This window comes from Corvus cornix, chromosome 2, assembly GCF_000738735.6.
Source record: "Corvus cornix cornix isolate S_Up_H32 chromosome 2, ASM73873v5, whole genome shotgun sequence".
Classification (NCBI taxonomy): Eukaryota; Metazoa; Chordata; class Aves; order Passeriformes; family Corvidae; genus Corvus; species Corvus cornix.
Window position 1 is genome coordinate 43,885,122 of NC_046333.1, and position 22,514 is coordinate 43,907,635.

Genomic DNA, 22,514 nt, shown 5'->3' on the forward strand with positions numbered 1-22,514 from the left:
ACCAGGAAAGCAGGATGACCCTGATGAAGGACCTAAGTAGGCTTATCCAGAAGACTCCCCTGTCAATTCAAGAATCTGTCAGTTTGGCATGTGTGACTGCATTTCAAAAACATGTATCATACCAGTTCAAGGAATATAGTGTTGCTAGAAATGTAAGGAAGCTATCATGCAAAATACAACATTTGGGGAGGGGATAAGCAAGGTCTTTATAATCAGTCATACAGAATAAATATATTGTTCATATTAGAAGGGCTGAAAAAGACTCCTTTTGACAATGTGAGAAGAGTTTTCTCTGCTTGTAAAGAGCACAGTCCTGCTTATTTACAGTTTTCCTAAACATAATTCTATTGTTCCAACAATCAGCTTATTTTAACAAAGAAAGATAAGTCTTTTTTCTTTTTTTTTTTTTTCAGTTATTCCGATTCTATTCTGTCATGCAGCTGACAAAACTTAAGTTCTGGAGTGATTTCTGGTTATTGAGTGTGTGGCTGAGTTAAAGGAGAAAGTGCTGCTCAAGTAACTTTAAGAGTATGTGTTGTCTGAAAAAAGGCTGAACGTGTTGGGAATGCAAATGAGAACAGAGAGGCACTAAACCAGATGGTCAAAATGCCTTCATAAATTGATTAAATAGTTATGAACATATCTTTTCTTTCACACTGTTCAGATATGCCAGATCAGCCTTAGTCCGTGTAGATCACTGTGGCTGCAGTGGCTGATCCATATGCAGGGTTCTGACTGATGTGAATGAATGGATATAGTCACAAGTATCAGTATCATAAATACCATAAAAATAAATCAGTATACCTTCAAAACCCCTTGAAAATAACATATTGACATAATACATGGTCTTTAGTATGTTTATAGCTTCAGATAGGTGAGTGGTACTGCCGAACTGAGGACTGAATTACTTTTGCCTGCTCAGAATGGGAGAGCTGTGGTTTCTGATGGCAAAGGGACTTGGACAGCAAAGTTTTGCTATTAGAGAGTAGTATTGCTTTTAAGAACTGCTAGAGATACAAGTCTCATTCATTTAATAGAGCTGGACTGTTAGAGAATGTCTATGAACTTTTTAGTAACATCCTTGGAATAATGTGTTATTAATAAATTCAGATGCCTCACTACACATGGAGTGCCTTCTATAAAGCTTACAGACAGCCCTGTGTTTTCACAGATTCTTTACATGGGACAATGGATGGAGTATTTCTCTTTGAAGATGTTGCTGTGGAAGACAGTAAAACCACGCAGGGCTATGATGCAATTGTGGTAGAGCAGTGGACTGTCTTGAAGGTATGTGTATAGTCTTTCTTCTTTGACTTTTTTTTGTAAATCAAAACACTCCAAGACTCTCACATACTGATCTGTGCTCCAACAGTACCAGACAGGCAGTTGAGGTAAAGGGATGCGACGTTTACAGTAATGCCAGTTCACCACACTCTGGGTTTTTACGACGTACTTCTGATCTTGATAAACCTCATGCTTTTTTTGGGAGGTAGGAAATGTGAGTGACAGTGAGCAATGAAACTCAGGGCTGTCTGTCTCAAAATTACAGATGTCTGCTAGATTAACTGCAGAGAGGATCTCCATTGGTTGTCAGGGCAACATGATCACACAAGTCACTGTGGCATCGCAGTTCTAAAGAAGGCAGCCCTTTAGGTCGGCAGGCTGAGCTGCAGCAGGAAGGCACAGAGAGCTGCCTTGGCTCTGTCTGACCTCCTTCATATGCTGAAAGAACTGCATATTCTGGATAGGCCCCCATAAACAAACCAAATGTGTCACAACTTGGCCTTCTGCAGATCCAGGTGCCCACGCAGATCAGTAGAAGCACTGCTTAGGACAGATCATAAATTGATTAAATAGTTATGAATCAATTTGTGAGGCACTGCAGACCGATCTTCCACAGCAAATTTGATACACACAATACCCGTGTATTTGAATAGCTGGGCCTAAATTCTTTGTGACTTGAAGCAAAAAGAACATGGAGGAAAAAGAATAAGTTGCATAACTCTTAGAAGGTTTTTTTTTGTTCTATCTGATGTCTGCTAGAAATAGGTGTTGTGTATCTACAAAGGCAATACCTGATCATTTCACTTGGAATGTATAGTAAAGGGTGTAAAATCCTTAGACAGATAGTCCCTCCTTTTGGCACACACATGCCAGAAGAACAGATTAAGGGAAAATGGGACAGATGCTAGAGTAAGTGTGTAAAATTCCAGGAGACTAGGATTAAGAGTTTTGTTATTAGATGATGATTTTGTAGTGCAGCAAGAAATGGCCAAATAGTAATGGCTACAAACAACTTGCAGAACACTTTAGTGCATTAATAGCAGCTTTTCTTGTTGCTGATGTGTGTCTGAAAAATGATTCCTTTATTGCATTAAATGTTATTCCAGTTATGACAGACTTGACTGTAAATTGTTGTTCATTTTTAGGGTCAAGTTGTGGTGTTGCCCCTCAGGAACAAGGTTTTGGAATAATGACAGATGGTTTCATGAGTGTATTAGGTCAGGGCTGATCAAGAAGGCAAACGTTAAGAAGCATTAATGTTAACCATATGTTTAAAACTGTTAGGAAATGAATAGAGGGAGAAACAGCAAGTATATATACTGCATACTACTGTGTAAGCTGTGTTTCACAGCACCTTATTTCAGAAGGCTGTGTTAGCACAGTAATTGTTCAGAGAAGAGCAGTGGGCATGCTCAGTAATACAGACAGCTTCCGTAAAAGGAAGACTTTAAATGATGTATCCTTTCAGCCTGGAGAAGAGTTGCAGGGAATGGAATAGGTACAGAGCTCCTAAATCATAGGAAAGAGGTAAATAGGGATTGTTTGCCGTCTCTTCCAGTATAAGAACTAAGTGCCAAATGGCACTAGTCAGGGCCAGGTGCAAAGCAAACAAAAAGAAGATACTTCAGGTAATTATTTATGCAGCAGATCTGTGGAACTCCTTTCTGGACAAGGTTGTTGGTTCCAGAAGTTTAGAGGATCTTGTGTTCATACAAGCATTTTAATTCAGATGAGTGCCTTTCTGAAGTGAACCCACTGATCTGCCCTTAATATGCCTCACTTCACCTCACAGAATGGTCCCACAGTGCACAAACTGGATTTCTTTCAGTAGAAACTAAACCAGACATGCAAAATATTTGAGGCAGGTATCCTGCATGCTTGACCTAATATATATTGCTTTTCCTTAACCATCACTTACAGCCATGTTGGAGACAGCTTTCTGAGTTATAAATGGATTCTTGGGCAGAGCTGGTTTGGCTCTCAGACAACCAATCCAAGGTTCTCCATCTCAGTAGGATATCATAACAAAGTTAGGCATAATCTGTGTGGACACAGGACAGTTTCTGTCAGGCTACATGAGAAGGATAGTGGGGATCCTGTGTTGGAAGATTGCTGACCAAAACACCAGGACAGAGTAGAAGAGTATTTTCTAGCAGAGCCCTTTTTTGAAGTGTTAGAGGCCTTGTAGGTGGAGTATCATTTGCTTTCAATTCTAGCAATTCCATACTGGAGAACACAGCTGGTCAACAGACTAAGGAATGAACCTCCCGATGCCATCTGGTGTGTCAGGAGATGCTGTACAGCTACACACCATGTCTGTGAGAGCTAATGCAGAGAATCTCCTGTTCCAGACATAAGATTTGGGATGTGCAATTTCAGAAACTGACTGGTAGCATATACACAGCTTGTCAGTGTGATCAGATTATTCTCTGCTGTAATGAAAAATTTGGATGCTGGGTGTTCCCTGGCAGTTTTGCTCTTTTGAGATCAAGTGTGGCTGTTCTGAGGACACTATGAAAATGTTCCCCACCAAGCTGAAAGTGGAAGAATATGGGGAATAAAAAACCTCCTGAAGGAAGAATGTTGAGGCATTGGGGAAGTCTTACAAAGGTCTTGCCCATATAGAGAAAGAGCAGAGCTGGCCACCTTGATTTTCTCCTCCTGCAATTCAAATAACTGCCCGGATATATCATGCCTCAGGCTTTCTGAGACCTAATAGGTGTAGGTGCTTAAAGCCGTGGAATCAGTGAAAGGACTGGAAGCTGGGGGATTCATAGGCACTGTGCACTGTGTTGTACCCAGAAGACCGAGTGTTAAGCCCTGTTGGAATTCACCTTTATTTACCATCAACGTGGAATAATGCAGTGGCAGGGGAGGGGACTGTAAAATGGGGAAGAAGACAGAGTTCAGTAGTGACAGAAGATGTCCAAGAGCCAGTAAAGGCTTTCTTTCTGTTACGAGTGTTACAAAGTATAATTGTTACAGAGATAGTTAGGGAGCAGTGGAATGACTCATTATGTAGAAGATTGGGGTTTTTTTGGTGTACATTCAGCTCTGATCTACATTAATATTTTCTATTTGTTATTTTCATTTGTACCAAGGAAGTGGAAGAAGCCTGGATGGGCAGAGTGACATAAATGTATATAACGGATCCTTATTTTCAATTTGGTTATTTGGATGAGCTTTGGAGTTGTTCAGATGTGGTCTGAACTGAATGTAAATTATTGTGCTGTATCCTAATTAAGAAGAAGAAGAAACAAACAAAAGAATCCCAGTCACAACAAAGGAAAGCTTTTTTAGAAAGGGAAGACATGTAGCATGTATCGATGCCCTTTAGAAAGAAAGCCTTTCTAAATGAAAAGGTAAAGGGTTGCTGTTTAACTATAAACACAAAAGAGAGAGGTTGGCATACCTCTTAGCAGGGAAAGTGCTGCCTTTTTAATTGCTAAGGCTAATAGAGAAAACAAGCTGAACAGTGTGATGCACTCAGTATGTGTGTAAAATGTCAGTTTGTAGAGGATGTAAAGCTCGCAGCTGTCACAGTATGTGGTCCCGCCAAGCAGCAGACAGGATGTAATAGCTCTGAGTAATTTAACTCTTTCTTCTCAAAGTAGAGCTGTGGTATCCTCTACAAATGACCACAGGACTTGTTATGACAAAATACTGCACTCATCCTTATCACTTTAACTCTAAAAATGTCAGGACATATTATTTCCACTGCAGTCTCTGAGATCTAGCCCTAAAACTTGTTTGATGGTTTTAATTCTGCTTGTGTAGGCAAATGTGGGTAGACAGTTCTGACTAATCAGAGCCTGCATGATTTCCCTCTCCCTAACTAAATCTGTCACCTTCCCTTCCCCATTACCCAAGACAAAATAGCTAATACTGTCCTTAAAATTGAGTGCTATAACATTCATTTAGGATTGCGGCATTGTTCTGCCTCTGAAGCTGTGTTCATTTTGAAAATATTGTCCTTAATTTACACAGATTTTCTCATTGAAAGTCTTGAGCTGCTGATTCATCACTTTGTATTTGCTGCTATACCATACCTTCGCTGTACTGACATGAATTAAAATCTCAGATACATTGTGGTGTTGCCATTTCCCTGGCAGACTTGAATGGGGTCAGTCTCCACCGTAGACATGGTAAACCTTTTTAAAGTGCGACATACCAAAAGATTTAAAAATTTATCTCTGCTGAGCCTAGGTTGCAAGTTGCCTTAATGTAAGCCTTGAAACAAATTCTCTGGAAATGAGGATTTGATTTGTCTGTAAATCTGATTTAGGTCAGTTAAGCCATGTTCTGCTGTCTCCAGCCACGGGAGAAAGGCATGACCAGGTCAGCCAAGAAGCTGATGGTGATGGGCATGAAAAGCCCAGAGGAGTCATGTGTGTGACCCTCTTTACCACCCAAAGGACAGATATGCTGCCTGGGCATAATATTTCAGCAATGTCTGTTGCTGAATGCTTGTTGCTTTTTAAGAAGAGCTGAACAAAAACCTTCAGGAGCCTGTTACCTCCCAAAGATTTTTATAATTCTTGTTTCATTCCTTTATGTAAGATATGAAAGCAGCATATATACATATATATTTGCTGAACTCAGTAGACATAGGTTTAAAATCTATTAAAATCCACAGAGTATTCTTTCATTGGTTTTTGATGATTAATGTAATAACAAAACCTAGCAATATGAACTAGGAACGTCTTTGATAATTTCTTGTGGCTGTGGTGGTATTGAATGTCTAACAAGGTGAATGCTTCTTCAATGTGAGTAAAGGGCACTTGAAGTAAACAGACTCAAAAGCACATTACGGATTAAAAATAGCTTTCCTAGCTGTCACAGTTTTCTAAGAATTAGTTCTCTGCTCACTCATAAAACATTTCAGGGAAAAGTGAACCTCCCAGATCTGAACTTCCCACTTAAGAACAAGCTGGGAAAAAGTGTTTCAGTCCTCTTTCATACTTCTTATAAAACCACGCAGGGCACAGGTTTCTTTTGCCCAGCAGGTGACTGCAGCCAGACAGTAGTGCCCTGGGTAGTGCATCTGTGTGAGGATGTTGAGGGGCATGGGAGTGGGTGCTGGGACCCCACAGGCTGCACGCAGAGCCCGCCTGTGGGCGAGGGGCAGTGCAGCGCTCTCCTTCCTGCAGCACGAGCCAGGGGCAGTGGAGGGGTCTGGGCTTCAGCTGCGCTGCTTGCATGGAAAAAGATTATTACTTGCATAACTAGGGAGTGGTGCACAAAGCCTTCTGGTAGAAGCCACATGTTGTTTGGGAATAAATTATAACCAAAGGGAATTGTGCTGGGGAAGCTGCCTGGGGATGATTAAGCTGCGTGTGTAGGGCACACTGGGGTATGTAAGTTCTCAGGAAGTGATTTTTTGTATTGGTGTTTTTTTCCCCCAAAGAATTGATGGACAAACAGGAAAATCAATGCTCACCTTAAGGTACACCTTAACTGTTGCAGGAATTGTAAAAGTAAAAATGCCAGAGTTATTTAAGAAACTGTACTGATGGATTGCTAGATCACATTTATTTCTTGTGTTTCATGGACAGTTAAGTGGAGTTGTCCCATCATGTGTACATTGTCTGTGCAGTGGTGAGTTCAACATTTCTTTGAATGTTTCCAAGTGTCCTTTGTGGAAAACCCTCTGTGTTGACATATTCACCTTTTCCAGCTTTTGCTGCCGACCTTGTGCTTCTGTAAAGGCAGAATTGTGTTGCTGTGCAAATGTACTTCTTGTTACAGGTGCAGGCAGTATCAGGAGCACTCTGATCTTTCTGTTCATTTACATACATGCTAAAAAATAGGATTTGCATCCACAGAAGTCACTGAGGGAAGCAGTCTTTGTGGGCACAGAAGGGTTTTTGGTTGTTGTTTTTCTTCTAATTTTACCCTAGATGCGGAGCCAGCTGTGAATGCTACTCAGCAGCCTGTGTGTACTGAAATTGTGGCTGGATACATCTGAATTGCAGAAACACTGTTTTAAGCAAGATGCTGCCTCTTACAGTGTTACAGTCTTACTGTATTCTCAAAAATATTTCACATTGCAGGAATTGACATACATATTAATAATAGTAAATAACTCTAAGTTACATATGCCCAGAATATTGATGGAAAAGCCTGCCTGCGGATTTATTACTCTTTTTTCTATTACCTTTCCACTAAGGTCCCCATTTGGCAGGTACTCTTTGTTGGTCAGTGACCCACCTGCTTCCCAAAGCCACTGATGTTTCCAAGGATGCAGGAGCCATCCCACTGCCCTCTGCTCCACAGCTAATGGATGTGTAGCAAGTGTCTGCCAGCAAGGTGCTGTGGTGTGTTACACATGGAAATTTAGGAGCAGCTCAATAATAGAGGAACAAAGTCCAACTTTTTTTATTGCTGAAGCATTTGTGAAATTTCTTTTTTGCTTCCAATAAATGTTTTTAATGATTCAATACTGTTACACTGTCAGCAGAAATTACCTCTTGGAAGAAGTCTGAAAAGGAAAAAGGCAAATAATTCACGAATTTAGAGCTTGAATTTAGTCCCCCTGTCAGCTGTGTTACTGCAAACATAAAATGTTTGCAGGATGCTTTTACTGGGTCATTCTGGCACAGTCCAGATATTCAATTTCTGTCATTTTATTTTCTTTCTTTTCCACTAAGGTGCAAGTCCTGCCTTTGCCACTTTCACTTCCTCCCTTCAGTTCCCTGGGACAGAAAAGCTTTGGCTTTGGCCAAAAAACCAGTGAGGACTGGTAGCCAGCCTTGGCTGGGGGTGCATGTTGCCTCCCTCATGGGCTCTCCCCTCTATTTTTTGTTAGGAGCTGGGTTTGAAAGCAGTGCCCATTTTCTGCAACAAACAGTAGGTTTTCAAAGCAACTTGTTTTTTTACTTCCCATCCTCTTTGCCATCTGTCAGTAGATTTTGGTATGCAGTCTGTTAGGATTTACTGATAAAGGTTTTATTAAGATTTATTTAATGGGATTTTCAATCTACCACTCTTTAATCCAGGTTGGAAAAAAATATTAAATAGTGACAATCCATAGCTGCCTTGTAACTAAATCACATTCACTTAGCCCAGGAAAGACTGATTTCTGAAGAACTTCTGTCTTACAAGAGCTTAATAGTTGTCTTGTGTATTATCTTGCTGTGGTTAAAATCACCACAGTAGGGGGGAAAAAGAAAAGAAAAATTGTTAATGCAGTTGTTTGTGTGGCTTGCCCTAGATATTATTCTTATCATTTTTTTAATCTTATTTTTTTTTTTCTCCTAATGAGCAGATGCAACTGTGAAAGGAAAAAATGATGAAAACAAACAATACAACTACAAATAAAAAGAATTCTTTTCATGTGGTGCAAGTCAAGGGAAAATCCTAGCTCAATATGCTCTGGCTTCTTGACACTCAAGGTGTGATCAGAGATTACTTATCATCCACAGGAGAGTGGGAAGCAAGTTAATTAAAATTTTCCACCCTTTCAGTGAATGAAATGTCTCCCAGTTTGAGACGCATTGTTTGAACACTTCTTTTTCAGGAGAGCTCTTGCACATTTTTTTCTACTTTTGCTGGTGTTCAAATCCAGTATTTGCTAGTTAGAAAGAACATTGCACTTTCATCTGATGGAACAGTGTGTTTGAAATCTTATTTCTATTGTCTCTAATAATAGTAGATAAAATAATTACTGTATTAAATATAAAATGAATACAAGATGACTCTTTTCCTCTGCACCCGTCCCCCAGTGTATTGTTTGTTTAGAAGCATTTCTGCTTTAGAAAGCATTTAATATGACACCAATTAATGGTCTGTATAACTGTGACTCCTGCTGGCACACAAATTCCAGTCGTGGGATAGAATTACAACCAATGATTCAGGAGGGGGAGGGAGAAGTAATTTCTTGTGGTCTTAAAAAAAGCTTCAATTATCTGTATTTGCAAGTCAGGAGTTTGAAGCCCATGTGGATTACACCTGTTTATTCTGGAGTGACTCCTTTCTCTGTCTGTCATCTTCAAACTCAGCCAATTACTGGGAGTAGTCTATTCCCCAAGGGCCTGGAGATGAGGTGCAGTGTCTGACTCCAGCGAAGCGCCGTGGAGTTGGAGAGAGCTTGTTAAAGGGCATGAGGAGCTCAGAGGAGGGTACACCTCTGCATCCTGTACACAATTCCTGCCTCCAGACAGCCCAACAGGCACACTGGGCTGTTGGGTACCAGCACATGGGAAAAATAAGAGGTTACCTTTTGGTAACAACTGTATAGAACTCTTTCAATAGGTTGGTTGTTTTTGATTTTTTTTTACACTGCCAGATTTAAAAAAAAAACATTTCTTTAGGCCTAATTGACTTAAATTTATTTTCTGATAACTTTACCCTTTCTACTGTACTTACCTGCTTGTTTCCTTTCTGCACCACTGGGTTGTGAAATACACCATCATCTGCTGCAGATGATGCTTAATCCTGACAAGTCAGACAGGTCCAAAGCCAGCCCTGTCTCGCTGCTCAGAGCCTGCAGGGACAGGGGGCTGTGGCAGGAGTGATGGCTTGTCCCTGAAACAATTTGGCTTCCGCAGCAGCCAAATGAGCTCTGCGTGGTATTGATGTCCTTCCTCATTGCTGTAATCTCCCTCTGATTTCTGACATTTGTTGCACATCCTGATGCAAGAAGAAGGTTCTGCCTGCTAATCACCCACCTTAGGCAATGAATTCAAAATAGAAATCCTCTTACAACACAAGATGTTCCTTGGGGCACAAACAAGGTCTGCTGTGCCAGTCTTTCCTGATCTGCTTCCACCCTCTAAATGAGTGAGCTCCTTTTGGTTTTTCCTCTGCAAACACTGTTTAATGGAGGAAATGCTTTAGACAGGTCCTTTTATGTGGCACCTCATGAAGAGCTTGTGATGATGGATGCTCTGACCTTATTCTTAATCATCATGTTGCATATTTTCGTCTTCATTTTTTGAAGCCATTGTTGACCAATCTCATAAATCTCACCGTGTTATTAATATGTCTTCTTGAGACATCAGATCTGAAAGGCATCTAGATATGTAATAATTTTTTTATTACTCTTGGACACTATTTTAAAAACTGGAAAGAGTGCTCAAATATCCATCTTCCAGAGGGAAATGGGAATCAAAGGAGACTCTGAATCTACCATGATCACAGCTGCAGGGTGAGTCCTGATTGCTCCAGAGGACGTGAGTTAAGGGCCACATGGTATTGCCCCCTTCTTGCAGGGCGTCTCTTTCCCAGAGTTAAAAATTCCAGTTTGTACAGGGTGATGTTGTAAAGTAGCACTGCCTCTCTAAGCCCCCACAAGCCTCTGTGCAGAAGTACATTAGTAGTGTTCTCTTGCAGGCACTTTCTGGGGTAGAGATTTTAAACCTTCTCCTTTTAAGCAGGACTGATACGGCTTCTTCAGCTATTTGCACTTGTAGTCATGATCGGGTTTTTAATAGGTATAGTCAGGCAGCCATTCAGTTATAAAGATACAAGTGACCTAAATTACATTTGTTAGAAGAAAGGAACAGCTGAGATTGAAATTCACTAAAGTACCTTGAAATAACTACAGCAGGATTTGGATTAGTTCTGATCAAATGACTATTTCATTACTGTGGAATAAATGGATTTTTTGGAGCTGCAGACCTATTGTGCCTTCCCCAGTGTTGCGAATTGGCAGTTAAAACTCCTTACGTGCACGTGAAACCGCTGTGAGTGCCTGAGCTTTTTGGCAAATGTAATTATTATTCCAGTCAAATTTAGTTATATTTGAAGAGACTAGTAGTTACCATTTGTCTGCTTTGTGTTTATTAAAATTAAAAACTAGTAAATATGCTCTAGCATCTATTCGTTAAATTACTGGCAGCCTTGGCAATTAGACACCTCACTGGAATAATCTTTGTTGAAACCACCAGTGTTTCTTTCTGTGTGGATTGCAGGGTCTGCCTTTTAGTTGAAAGAGAATGAGCAAGGCTCTGCTGGGTTCATGTGCAGCAGGAGCCAGACTCCTGCACTGAAAGGCAAAGCTTTTCGTCTCGCCCACAGATTTCCTGATTCAAAATAAGAAGGCAGCAACGTGTATTTGTGGGCGATAAAAGGAACAGACTTGTACTTACATTTTTTGTTGCTGTTGTTGGCTATTTTCCTTTTGATCCATCATGGTAGAGCAACATGACTGATTTCAGTGCAGATATTCAGGATTTGCTGAAGCCTAGACAAGTGCAGAATCCAAGCAAAGCGATGCTGTCATTTTTTAACTACTTGAACATCATTTTTCTAGGGAGGAGATAATTGATAACATACAATGAATTTATCCTGTTCAGATCTGTAATCATCTAAAGCTAGATGGATGAGTCAGGCAGTGTAAAAACAAGATCACAGATGTTTACCATTTTGAACAAACTCCTTTAACAGTTTGGGATGTATGGGCAGTCAGTCATTTGTCTCATGTTTTTGAATGTTTTCCTTCCTGCCTAGCTGAACGTAAAACATGACCCACTTCAGTGCAAAAACTCTGTCTCCCTCCGAGAAAACCCACACATGTATTTTTTCTTGGGGTTTTTTTGGTGTCAAGCTGAATGTCGCGCTCCAAGTGATGATGCCAACTGTTGCTTTTCCTTCCCCAGGGAGTTGAAGTGCAGACAGATTACGTTCCGCTGCTGAACTCCCTTGCCATGTACGGCTGGCAGCTGACGTGCGTGCTTCCTACTCCCATTGTGAAGACAAACAGGTAGGGAGGGGTGGGTGCTGCCTTTTGGCCGGGGAAGTTGCTGTACAAGCACCACAGTCTGCACAAGCAATTCCCTGTGCAGTCAGTGTGGATTTCCTTGCAAAGCCTGCTGCAGCTGTTCTCGGGGCTTTCCGAGCATCACAAGCCACATGTGGCAGGAAGCACATGTCTCGTGGGCAGAAAGACTGCAAGGTGGCACTGTGGTTTCTGCATGAATTTTCTGGGTGTTGTTTCTGCCTCTCTCTAAACTCCATGATTGTAAAATTCCTGCTCTGGATCTTCCAGTAACGTCCTTTAGAGCAAAGACAAAATGTGTGATAATGTTTGGAGTGAGATGTTCTCCAACTGAAGAAGAGTCATTTTATTCTTAATAGATGTCTGTCTAATGCTGCTGATACAGTCCAGCTGAGCAGACCCGTGTGAGATGAGTGTGTCACTGCTCTAGTAGCCTTGTGTGCAGATATAATAATTCTGTGGTCTACTTTGCTATTACTAATATTCTGAGGTTTTAAATATAAGTGCAAATCACTTAAAAATTATCTTCATAACTGGTGAAAAACAATCATCCCACTTGTTAATCATGAAAGATGGTGCTTTCTGAATTTTCACTCTTCAGGGATATATTTTTATATAAATATATATACACACACCAGTATAGTCAGTCATGATTTTTAATCTTAAAATGAGTAAAAATATGCCCAGCTCTTTATGAGATTTGGATGAAGACTACTCCTACATAAAAACCTAAAAAGTAAAAGGCCATCTGTGTTGAGGGAAAAACTGTATTTAAGTTTCACATAAATGTTTAAATATAAGAATGAATAGAAGATCACAGCTACGATTTGTAATTCCTGACTCCTGAAGATATATATATGATTTTCTTTCTCTTCCAGCTTTCTGTACCCCACTGATACCTCGAGTAACAGAGGTCAGTGCAGAAGGGCACCCACCTGGTGGTTCTTCCTCCTGCCATGCTGCAGACCTGTAGGGAGCACCCAGCCCCGTTCTGGATCAGTGCCCCAGGAGGGAGGGAAGGAGGGAAGGAACACTCCAGTGTTGCTGGGACACACACACACTGGGACTCCTGGGTTTCTTCCTTTTTTTTCCAAACAATTTATTCTGTGTTTACACACTAATGCTAAAACAATCAGCAAAACTGTGTCACAGGCTGACAGGCTCTATCAGTCTGAACATTCCCCTCTCCCTGCCCCCCAAAATACCAGGCTGCTCAGAGATACCAGGGACAGGCAATGTGAGGATCATTCTTCATTTTTTTCTTGTTTGACCTGCAGAAACAAATGACTGAGATGGATTTTCGCTTTGAATGCTGCTGGATGTGAATTTAATTCATTCTCAGGAGTGTGCATTTGTTTCTTTTCAGGGAGGGGAATTTATCTACAAAGCAAATTGTATTTCTTCAGAGACCTTCTTTGCCCCAGAAAGCAAAGAAGAAAGAATCTAAGGTAAATAACCTTGAGCTTCTGGTTTGTTTGGGTTTTGCTGGTGGTATTTTTATATTGAAATTGATTTCCCTTAGAAGTAAAATGGCCTATTCAATGTTTCTGTGATACAGTAGTGAGACACAAGGAATGGAACTATGGAAATGAAAGAGACAAAAAATGCTCAAATGATGTCAATGCTCCTAGATTTCATTCTCTTTTGAACTCACAGCAGCAGAAGAGATGTAGATTTTTCTTCATGTAAACCAGCCATAAACCTGCATTTAGACCTAAAATTCTCTGTCCATGTTCAGTGCCTGCAAGGTGGAACCAACACTATTTTCTCTCACCCATTTACTGTCTTTTCTGTTTAAATTGTTCTCTCGTTCTCTCTCTCGCTCTTGCTCTCTCTCTCTGTTTTGGTAGAACCTGGCACAATGTAGGCCTGATCTTGGCTGGTGTTTCTATTGTGTGAATATTAATGAATTCTGCTGCAATTTAACCAAAAAAAGCCTCTAGAATCCAGCTAAATTGTCCAAGGACATAGCTGACAGCTAGTGATGCATGGATGTGGATGTATGTATGTATTCCCATTTCCCTTTTTAACCACCTAGCTGTGGGAACCCTTGCCCAAACCTGTCATGCCATACAGCTGGAGAGAGAAATGCAAGGACTGGAATTGAGAAAGTGAGATGATCTTCCTACAATAGTCAAATCTGCCTTCTCCTTTCAGTATGCAAGGGATCAGGAAAGCCAGGTGAAGTACGGAAAAGATCTCTGAAACCACGTGATGATGAGTTGCTGACTAATGCAGCCTCGCTTTTGTTCTGGCTCTGTGGGCTTTGGTGAGTGCTGCCAGCCCGAGGTCCCCTGCAGGAGTGGGCGCTTCAGGCCATGCGGAGCTGAGCTGCAGTAGGAGATCAGAAATGCTGAGCAGACCTGAGCAACAGGAGCATTTTACCCAGCAGTTCAGATAATTGCAGATAGTTTTCATCTATGAAGCCCTCACTGTTTTGGAGCCTGGTTCTGTGAAAGTTGTCTTTTTGATACAGTGCAGAGCAGGAGAGTGTTTGAACTGACTGAAGTAGGAGAGAACTGCTGGGAGTGCAACTGATTTAGGATTTACCCTCTCTCATTAGCAAAACAGGAGCCCAGAATATTGTGTGAACTTGTTACAAAGCCCATCTTCCTTGGTTTTTCTCTTTGTTTTCAGGTGATTAAGGGGATTTTGGGATGAGTGTTAAGAGTGCCTGTATTTGGTCATTCTTTTCCTACTACTGTGTGTGGTTTTAGTGGAAGGGATGGGAACCCATATGTGGTTGTTCATCTTCAGACAGAGAAACCAGTATGATGCTGATTTCTTTTATTATAATAACACATACATACCAACCAGATGACTTAAAACTTTGTTTAAGTTTTTTTCATTCCAGGCAATAAAAACTTATTTAACAATGTCTGGTTGACAAAACAAAGGACTTACTTGTTGGCAGTGTTAAATATACAGGCATATTTGAGGGCAAGAATCACTGCAGCACATTTTCATAACAGAGATCAAGGAAGGGTGACATACCTTGATTATAGCTCTGTAAAGAGATGTAAGACTGGTTCAGCGTCCATAAGTGGTTGTTGTGTCACATCAAAGATGCCAACCCAACCATGTGATTAAAAGTTGCTGAATATTCTGCACATACAACATCACAGGCTCTCAGGGTTTTTTTTTAACTTAAGCTGTGGCATGTCTAAAATGTTTATAGATAACCCTCAGAGGAGGGAAATAGGATGATAAAATTAAAAGGATATTGCATTGTTGGAAAATGTTCCAACCTGTCTTTGCACATCAATGAACTGCTGTTCAAGGTAGTCAGAGGAACAGAAAAGGAAATATGCAAGGAGTGGTACAACTTCTCTCTTCAGTGAGAAGTACTCCTGTTAGTGCAATATTCAGTCAGGGATGAGGTAATTGTGTTCATTCACTTTATACAAAACTGATGCTTATTTCATGCATTGAAATGCATTTTTGTGAAATACAGTGTAAGTACCTTACTGAGTACACACACACACACAGAGCCTCCTACAGAGTTGGATCTTTATCACATTTAGGGCCCTGATCATACCTTCTGCCAAAGAGAGCTTTGAGTTAAGTGAAGTAGTGGGTGCCCAGCACTTCCGCAAATCAAAGAGGAAAAAAACTCAGGTGTCTGAATTTTAAACAGCTGAGCTCTAGAACTGAGATGTTATCGTTCCTCTTTCTCTAAATTGCAGTTCTATTGAAGTGAAAGATAACTTCTTCTAAGTAAAACCAAGAAGTTTTGTGAAAGCCAGTTTCTTTTTTTCTTTCCCCTTCTTCTTTTACATTAAGTTCTGGCTACCAGGAGGAAAGAACATTGTTCCAGCTTTGTAATCTGCCAGTAAGTTTTGAATGGCTTTTTGATTAAGGAATAAATAGCTAGATCAAAAATTTATGAATACAAGACCTTTTGGCCAACTTCAGCACAGAGCCAGTTTCACTGGAGATAATGGCTTTTTGGAACATAGCTGGGTGTGCTGAATGTCATGATGAGATTATTTATGCCATCCAGACATTGCCTCCTAACCCATTCCTGGGCTTCCATCAGCAACTGACACTGCTGAAAAAATGGTTGTGCACATTTAGAGGTACGTAGCAAACTTGTGTAGGATGGCTTAGCAGTGGCTTGGAACCATGGAGCAAGTCCAGAAGAGGCCTCGAAGTTGGTAAGGGGACTGGAGCACCTCCTATGAAGACAGGCTGAGAAAGTTGGGGCTGTTCAGCCTGGAGAAGAGAAGGTTGCACGGAGATCTCACAGCAGTGTTGCAGTATCTGAAGGGGGCCTACAGGGAAGTTAGAAAGGGACTCTTTGCCAGGAAGTGTAGTGATAGGACAAGGGGTAATGGCTGCACATTGAAAGAGGGCAGATTTAGATTAGATGGTGGGAAGAAATTCTGTACTGGGAGGGTGGTGAGACACTGGCACAGGTTGCCCAGAAAAGCTGTGGGTGCCCCCCCCACCCCCAGCAGTGTTGAAGTCCAGGTTGGATGGAGCTTGGAGCAACCTGGTCTTCTAGGAGGAGTCCCTGCCCATGGCAGAGTGGTTGGAACTAGATGACCTTGAAGATCCTTCCAGTCCAAACCATTCTATGATTCTATGGCTCTGTGGTCTGGCTTTCTTTGGGAAGGTTGATTTATTTTCTGACAAATGAAGTGGATATAATAGTGGCATATTTGCCAGCCTTTATATACATTATACCTGTCAAGTTATTATTTCAAGGTACTGCTAGTTCCCTTTTCGTTTTTTAGTACTAGTTAAAACAGTTCTGAAATGGTGGCTGTGGCAAGTCCTGTGGCAGTGCTGCAAGAAGCAGCCTCATGCTTTCTCATCAAAAAAGCATTCATACAGATGGTTCAGAATATTCTACTGTTTGGGTATGGTCGTGGGTGTGGTGTTAGTTCTGCTGTTAACCTGGTGAAAAACACTGGAATAACGCCACAGGATTGCTTCCTCTGTCTGCACTTGTGCAGCTTTGCACACCCTCCCTTTCCACACGGTGTAGAGAGGAGCCCACCAGGCACACGCAAAAGCAGAAGCAGAAAGCATCGGGCTCTCCTTCCTCTGTGTAACAGAGAGATCCTGGGTGAGCAGAAATCATCTTAGGCCGTCTGATTTGGTCAGGCAACTTCTTTTAATCTTGGGTCTTTCTGGTCAAACCCTTTAGTCTTTGAATTAAAACTAAATAATCAAAACATTTCTACTCAGGAAAGTAAATGTCCATGTGAGATTGCCTCTAATGGTCTTTAACATTTGGATCCCTTCTTTGTAGTTTCACTGGAGGTTCTCCAAAGAAGACATGCACAACAGAAAAATGAAGAATTCCACAAAGGCTAAATTAAGTACTAGGGAGAAGCAAAGGGCAGGGGAGAAGCAGGAATTTGAAGTCACAGAGAACACGAGAAACCTAGAAGCACAAATCTCAAGAGCAGCCAAGCCGGATCCAGAACAGCAGCTGGATGATGTCATAGACTTGGGAGATGAGGTAGCCGGGACCAACGACAGAGGTCCCCACCATGACGGGGCGTCAGCAGAGACGTGTCCTGCCAGCTGTGACACTGGTGACAATGCTGGGCAGGCCTGCCTCAGCCAGAGCGTGCCCGGCTGCCCCGCGGGTGAGGCCACAGAGGGCGGGGGCTGTGCACCAGGGCTGGACGGCGGCAGCGGCTGCGACGGGGCAGGGCTGGACATGGACTGCTCCTGTGAATGAGAGCTCTTTGCAGGAACCCTGTGAGTGGCTGATACTTTGCCAAGACAGAAGAACAGATTTTGATAATCCCCACTGCTAACTCCATTGCTCAACTCAGCATTTCTTTCGCATTTCTTTGACTTACTTTGCTCCTTAGCACTCTGGTATCTTAATGTTTTTAGTACCTACAGGGCCCAGACTTTTCAACCCACAGAAACTGCAAAATTCCTTTCTCTGTACGTAGTGGGAAATGCTCTCCTAGAGCTACACTTTAAATTAAAAAGTAGGGAAGGACAGAAATTATACTTTTTTCCATGACCAACCTTAGCAGGCCAGCTTTGAGCCTGGGTCAGGGCAAGTGTTCAGTTCAGTCAGATTTTACTGTGTAGTACTTTCTTGTCCACGTAGCTTTCCTGGAGAAGTTATTGTGGTCAGATGTTATTTTGTCACTAGGCTTGTAGTGTCATAAAAATGATATTTGGACTTAAAGAGGTTGAAACTGGAAAGCTTAGGTAAGATGGCTGTTATCCATATCTTTCTCCAGGAGCATACTCACTGATGATACTCTCTTCTGAATTTTATTAACCCTTACAGATCTGTAAGCAATAAGCAGATCATGTACCTGTTTCAGGCACAGTGGGTAAACAAACCCCATGGTGAATTTGTGAAGCAGATGATTCCAATACAAAATGCAATTTCCTATTTGGTCTTTGCCAATCAGCAGTTCATCAGTAGCTGTGGGGGCTTCAGAAGACAGAAAACCAGGAAACAAAAAAGCAGGTAAAAAGTACTTCTATCAGTGGTTATCCTCACAAAAATTGGAATTAGATGTTACCTCCTGACCTTTTCCAGGTGGTTTTGCACCACTTCCTCACTGTTATGAAATACCTTGTGGTAAAGAACTGAAATTGTACACAGGGGTCAGTGGCCAACAAATGTCACTAAAGGACCATCCAAAATGAAAATACCATAACAGACCATTTTTTTTCATACAAGTAACCGTATTCTGGGACTGATACCTAACAGGATTCTGTAAAATTACCAACATTTTCCTGTTTGAAGCTACATAAAAATATTTACAAGTGAATGTACATGTAATATAGTTTCTGTGCCAATGTTCTCCAAGTTCTTCAGTTTTTACAAATGTAGGAAGGAGTGGTTTCTCTCTTCTTAACCACCTTCATTCTTATTTAGAAGTGGTTGAGTAATCTGGTAAAAAGGTGAGAAATATATTGTAAATCCCCCTGATTTTCTTGTTTTGAAGCAAGAGCTCTGTAAGTGATTTGCTGTTTTTTCCTTGACTGATTTGTGCTTGATAATTTTCCTTAGTCTTCAAATCAAAATGCTGTACAAAGGACTATGTTCTGTACCAGATGTGCACCTAGAGTGGTTCAAAAGCATCTTTCATGCCTAAAAATTACTCAGTTGGCAGAACATTGCAGAGAAGGGAAAAATGACATCACTTAAATATTCATTTAATTGGGACAAAGGCACTCAAGTTTAAACCATTTGATTTCACACACACAAAGCAGAGTGGTAATTTTGTCATTGATTAAGGAGTTTTTTATTTTGAATTCAGTGGTTTAACCACAGGACTGTAAATAACTTCAATTTCTGATGCTATTTTTCAGTTGTTTCATTTGGTATTTTGAGATCACACTGGCGTTCCAATAGCCTCAAAAATAGGTTGCTGCAGTTGTTCTACTTAAATACAAGGTCTGTGCTTTGTACAGTTTTAAGTTCCTGTTTGCAGATTTTATTAGCATAAGATCCTTTTACTGATGGTTTCTATCTCAAGGACTAGCTTTGTATTCATCTTGTTTAAAAATTCACTATATTTAATGAACGTTTTGCTAGTAGAAAGTGTTGCAGTAGAAAGACCTCTTCAAATACTTTTTAATAGAAAACGTTTATTGGATTGCAATTTGACCTTGCTTAACTGAATCCCAGCTGCTTACAAAACTAAAGAGAAATAAAGGTCATGAGGAGATTCTTTATTTGTGGTGTTTGCAGAACTGTCAGTTATTTGTCCCCAAAAGGACAAACTCAGGATCTCTAAGTGGTGATGAGGGGAAGCTCCTTCCTACTGAATTTGCAGTAGTTACTGGTGCTAGAGAACTGGCTACTTGGTTTTCCTTTCCCGACAGCATGGAAGGGCCTGTGGGGAAGTTGCACTTGTTTAAGTGAAGGCTTGATTTAAAACTTTGTTCCTGTAAAAGCTGGCTTAGGGTTGGGAAGAGTTGAAGAGAACTTGCATGTTTTTTCAGTTTCAAAAGGGCAGCTGCTTTGGGGTTTATAATCTCATAATCAGTTCCAAGTTGTGACTTTGAATTACTCTGAGCTGGTTCAGCTGTCTGAAGTTGTGCGTGTGCTTGCACCATGCCCCCGTCCCAAGGAGAGTGAGAGAGCCTAAATCATCCCTCAGACAGATGGTCCAGATGTGATGAGGGCTGGGGAAGGCAGGTGTGTGGTGCAGCAGCAGCAAGGCTCCACAGTTGTTATCTGCAGTTTAGCTCAGCTGCCTTTGCCATTTTGGGTCTGAAAAAGCAGGACCACCAGAGTGGCCAGGGAAGTGAAAGAGCAGTCAGCAAGTGGTCATCTGAACAAGCCACCAGCTGTTACACAGGAGAAGTTCAAAGGAGAAAATCCAGCTCAGGCATTGCAATGGGCTGCCCAGGGCGGTGGTGGTGAGGCAAATGGTGAAGGTGGAGTCACCGTCCCTGCAGGTGTTTAAGGAAAGACTGGATGAGGCAAATGAAGAACGGCAAAGAGGAGTGGCTGAATTAAATGAAAGATGGAAAAGGGTTTTTCAAATGCAACAAACAGCAGGGAGCAGGGGCAGAGGGGTACAACTATGATGGGTAGGGTATCCAAACCCTTAAAGCATCATAATGAAAATAGGTATGTTAAGAGGGGTTAAATGCACAAACAATGGGACTGGTACTTCAACTTGGATTATGTCTTTGATTGTTGGATCTGTGCACTTGAAAACAGTATAAATGCAATAGCCCAGAGTAGCTTTAATATATGTGTGGAAATGAAGCTAAGTACAAAACAATAGACCCATTTCTCCCTAATTTGGCTCCCTGTGAGCCTCAGGTTCTGAGGTGAGCAGAGGAAGGGCTCTGCGTTTGGATACCCTACTTTTTCTTTGCAGTTGCTGTGACTCTACATTTGCCTCAGGGAGCCAATTATAGGGCAGAAATGAAGCATGATCAGCCTTTCATGCAGGAATTTCATCCTCCCAGATCTGAAGAGTATAAAGAGCAGATACTAATTTCTTGCTGATAAATGTTCTCAAAAGTATGAGGAATACCAGCGAACAACATGCCTATGAATTGTAGACACAATTCATATGTCTCTGAGGCTGTTACTGGAGATGTGCTTTTGGCTTTAAAGGGTGATCCTTGCCAAAGCCTCCTGCCTCAGGCAGGTGCCTGTAGTGCTGACTCTAATCAGTACCTTACCTATACACTGAAGGGGGAAAAAAGGCTTTTCAGTTTTTAGTGCTTTCTGTTACTCACTTATAAAAGCACCCTACTAACTAAAATGATGTAATGATAACTGAATAGCCACTCTTTTTCCAGCTAATTGATGCAAATACTATAGGGATATTTGATACTCATTGCACCAGATGAGCACATGGCAAACTGGTAAAATAAGTGTCACAGGAAGAAGAGAAAGATAAAGTATAATAAGGCCGCAACACCAGGTAACTCACCAACCATCTCCTTAAGTTTAAATATAAATGTAAAGATGGGCACGTCTCTCACTCCTCATCCTTTATTGCAAAAAAAAAATCACTCTACTTTTTCTTCTGCAGTTGCTCCTTAGCTGATGGCACAAGTGTAATAGGAATAAACATTTTCTACAATGACAAGATTCACCAGCGTGATGAGACTATTTCTCCAACTCAGTAGCAGCTGAATAGCAGGGGCTGCTCTCTGTTCCTGCCAGTGCAGGCCAATATCACATTTACTCCATTATTTGTAGAACATATGTTTATATGGGTTAATATTTCTGGGGTGTTATTTTTGCCTTCAATTATGGCAGAGTCAGATCCACTAACAGACTTTAAGGTGAAACTGATGTTTCACTAAAAGACCATGAAACTCTTTAGAAAGAGACTTCCAAAAGATTCTTAACTGTCAACAGGAAGGGGATGTGAACAACTTTCCTGATTTCTTGGCTTAGAAATGTCATTTATTGCAAGGTAAGAAAGGACTTCTTGCTCACAGTACCAGAGGTTACCACTATGGTGGGGAGGTATGAAATAATTACTCTTGTCCATGTTTCGGGGCAGTGTGTGTGTGTTTCGTCCTGCTGTTCAAGTGGGTGAGCCCACACAATTAGAGAGATGTGCCCTTGCCCCACAGCACTCAGGCTGAGTGTAACAGGGGATGACAGAAGGAGGTTAGAGGGAAAAGAGGATGATTACAGAAGCAAAGGATTTCAAAATGCCTTTTGTTAAATGGACATTTTGGTGCAGGTCTGAGGAGGGGTTTGTGAAAGAGATGTAATTTGGGCTGCAGAAAGCCTCTGCATTAAGGGAAGAAAAGGGTGTACCAGTTTATAATTCATGAAATGATTCAGAAGTCGTAAGAAAAACATTTAAAGGCTTCTCAGAATCTTTTCATCATGGCACTGTTAAAATACACAGGAGCCTAGTGCATTGGCTATCTTAGGGCACCAGTACTTCCTGATAGCAATGTATTGCACATTCCTAGGAAAACCCTGCTTCTTTCAAGCATCAAGCTCTGACATGTCAGCTGTGATCTCTGTGAACACAAAACCCCCTTGGTGTTATTTTTTATGACAAGCACGCCCTCCTAT

The 22,514-nt window shown here is 41.2% G+C and overlaps 1 protein-coding gene across 1 annotated transcript in view; it reads left to right on the top strand.

Annotated features, from left to right (window-relative positions):
* Window positions 1–19,678, top strand: part of RFTN1 (raftlin, lipid raft linker 1) — a 96,977-nt gene extending 77,299 nt beyond the window's left edge. The window contains exons 7-10 of the mRNA XM_039548519.1: window positions 1,172–1,287; window positions 11,886–11,989; window positions 13,371–13,452; window positions 17,265–19,678. Of these exons, the coding sequence (XP_039404453.1) occupies window positions 1,172–1,287; window positions 11,886–11,989; window positions 13,371–13,452; window positions 17,265–17,702 (740 nt within the window). The 3' untranslated portion in view covers window positions 17,703–19,678. The remainder of the gene's footprint in view (window positions 1–1,171; window positions 1,288–11,885; window positions 11,990–13,370; window positions 13,453–17,264) is intronic.
* Window positions 19,679–22,514: the final 2,836 nt, after the last annotated feature.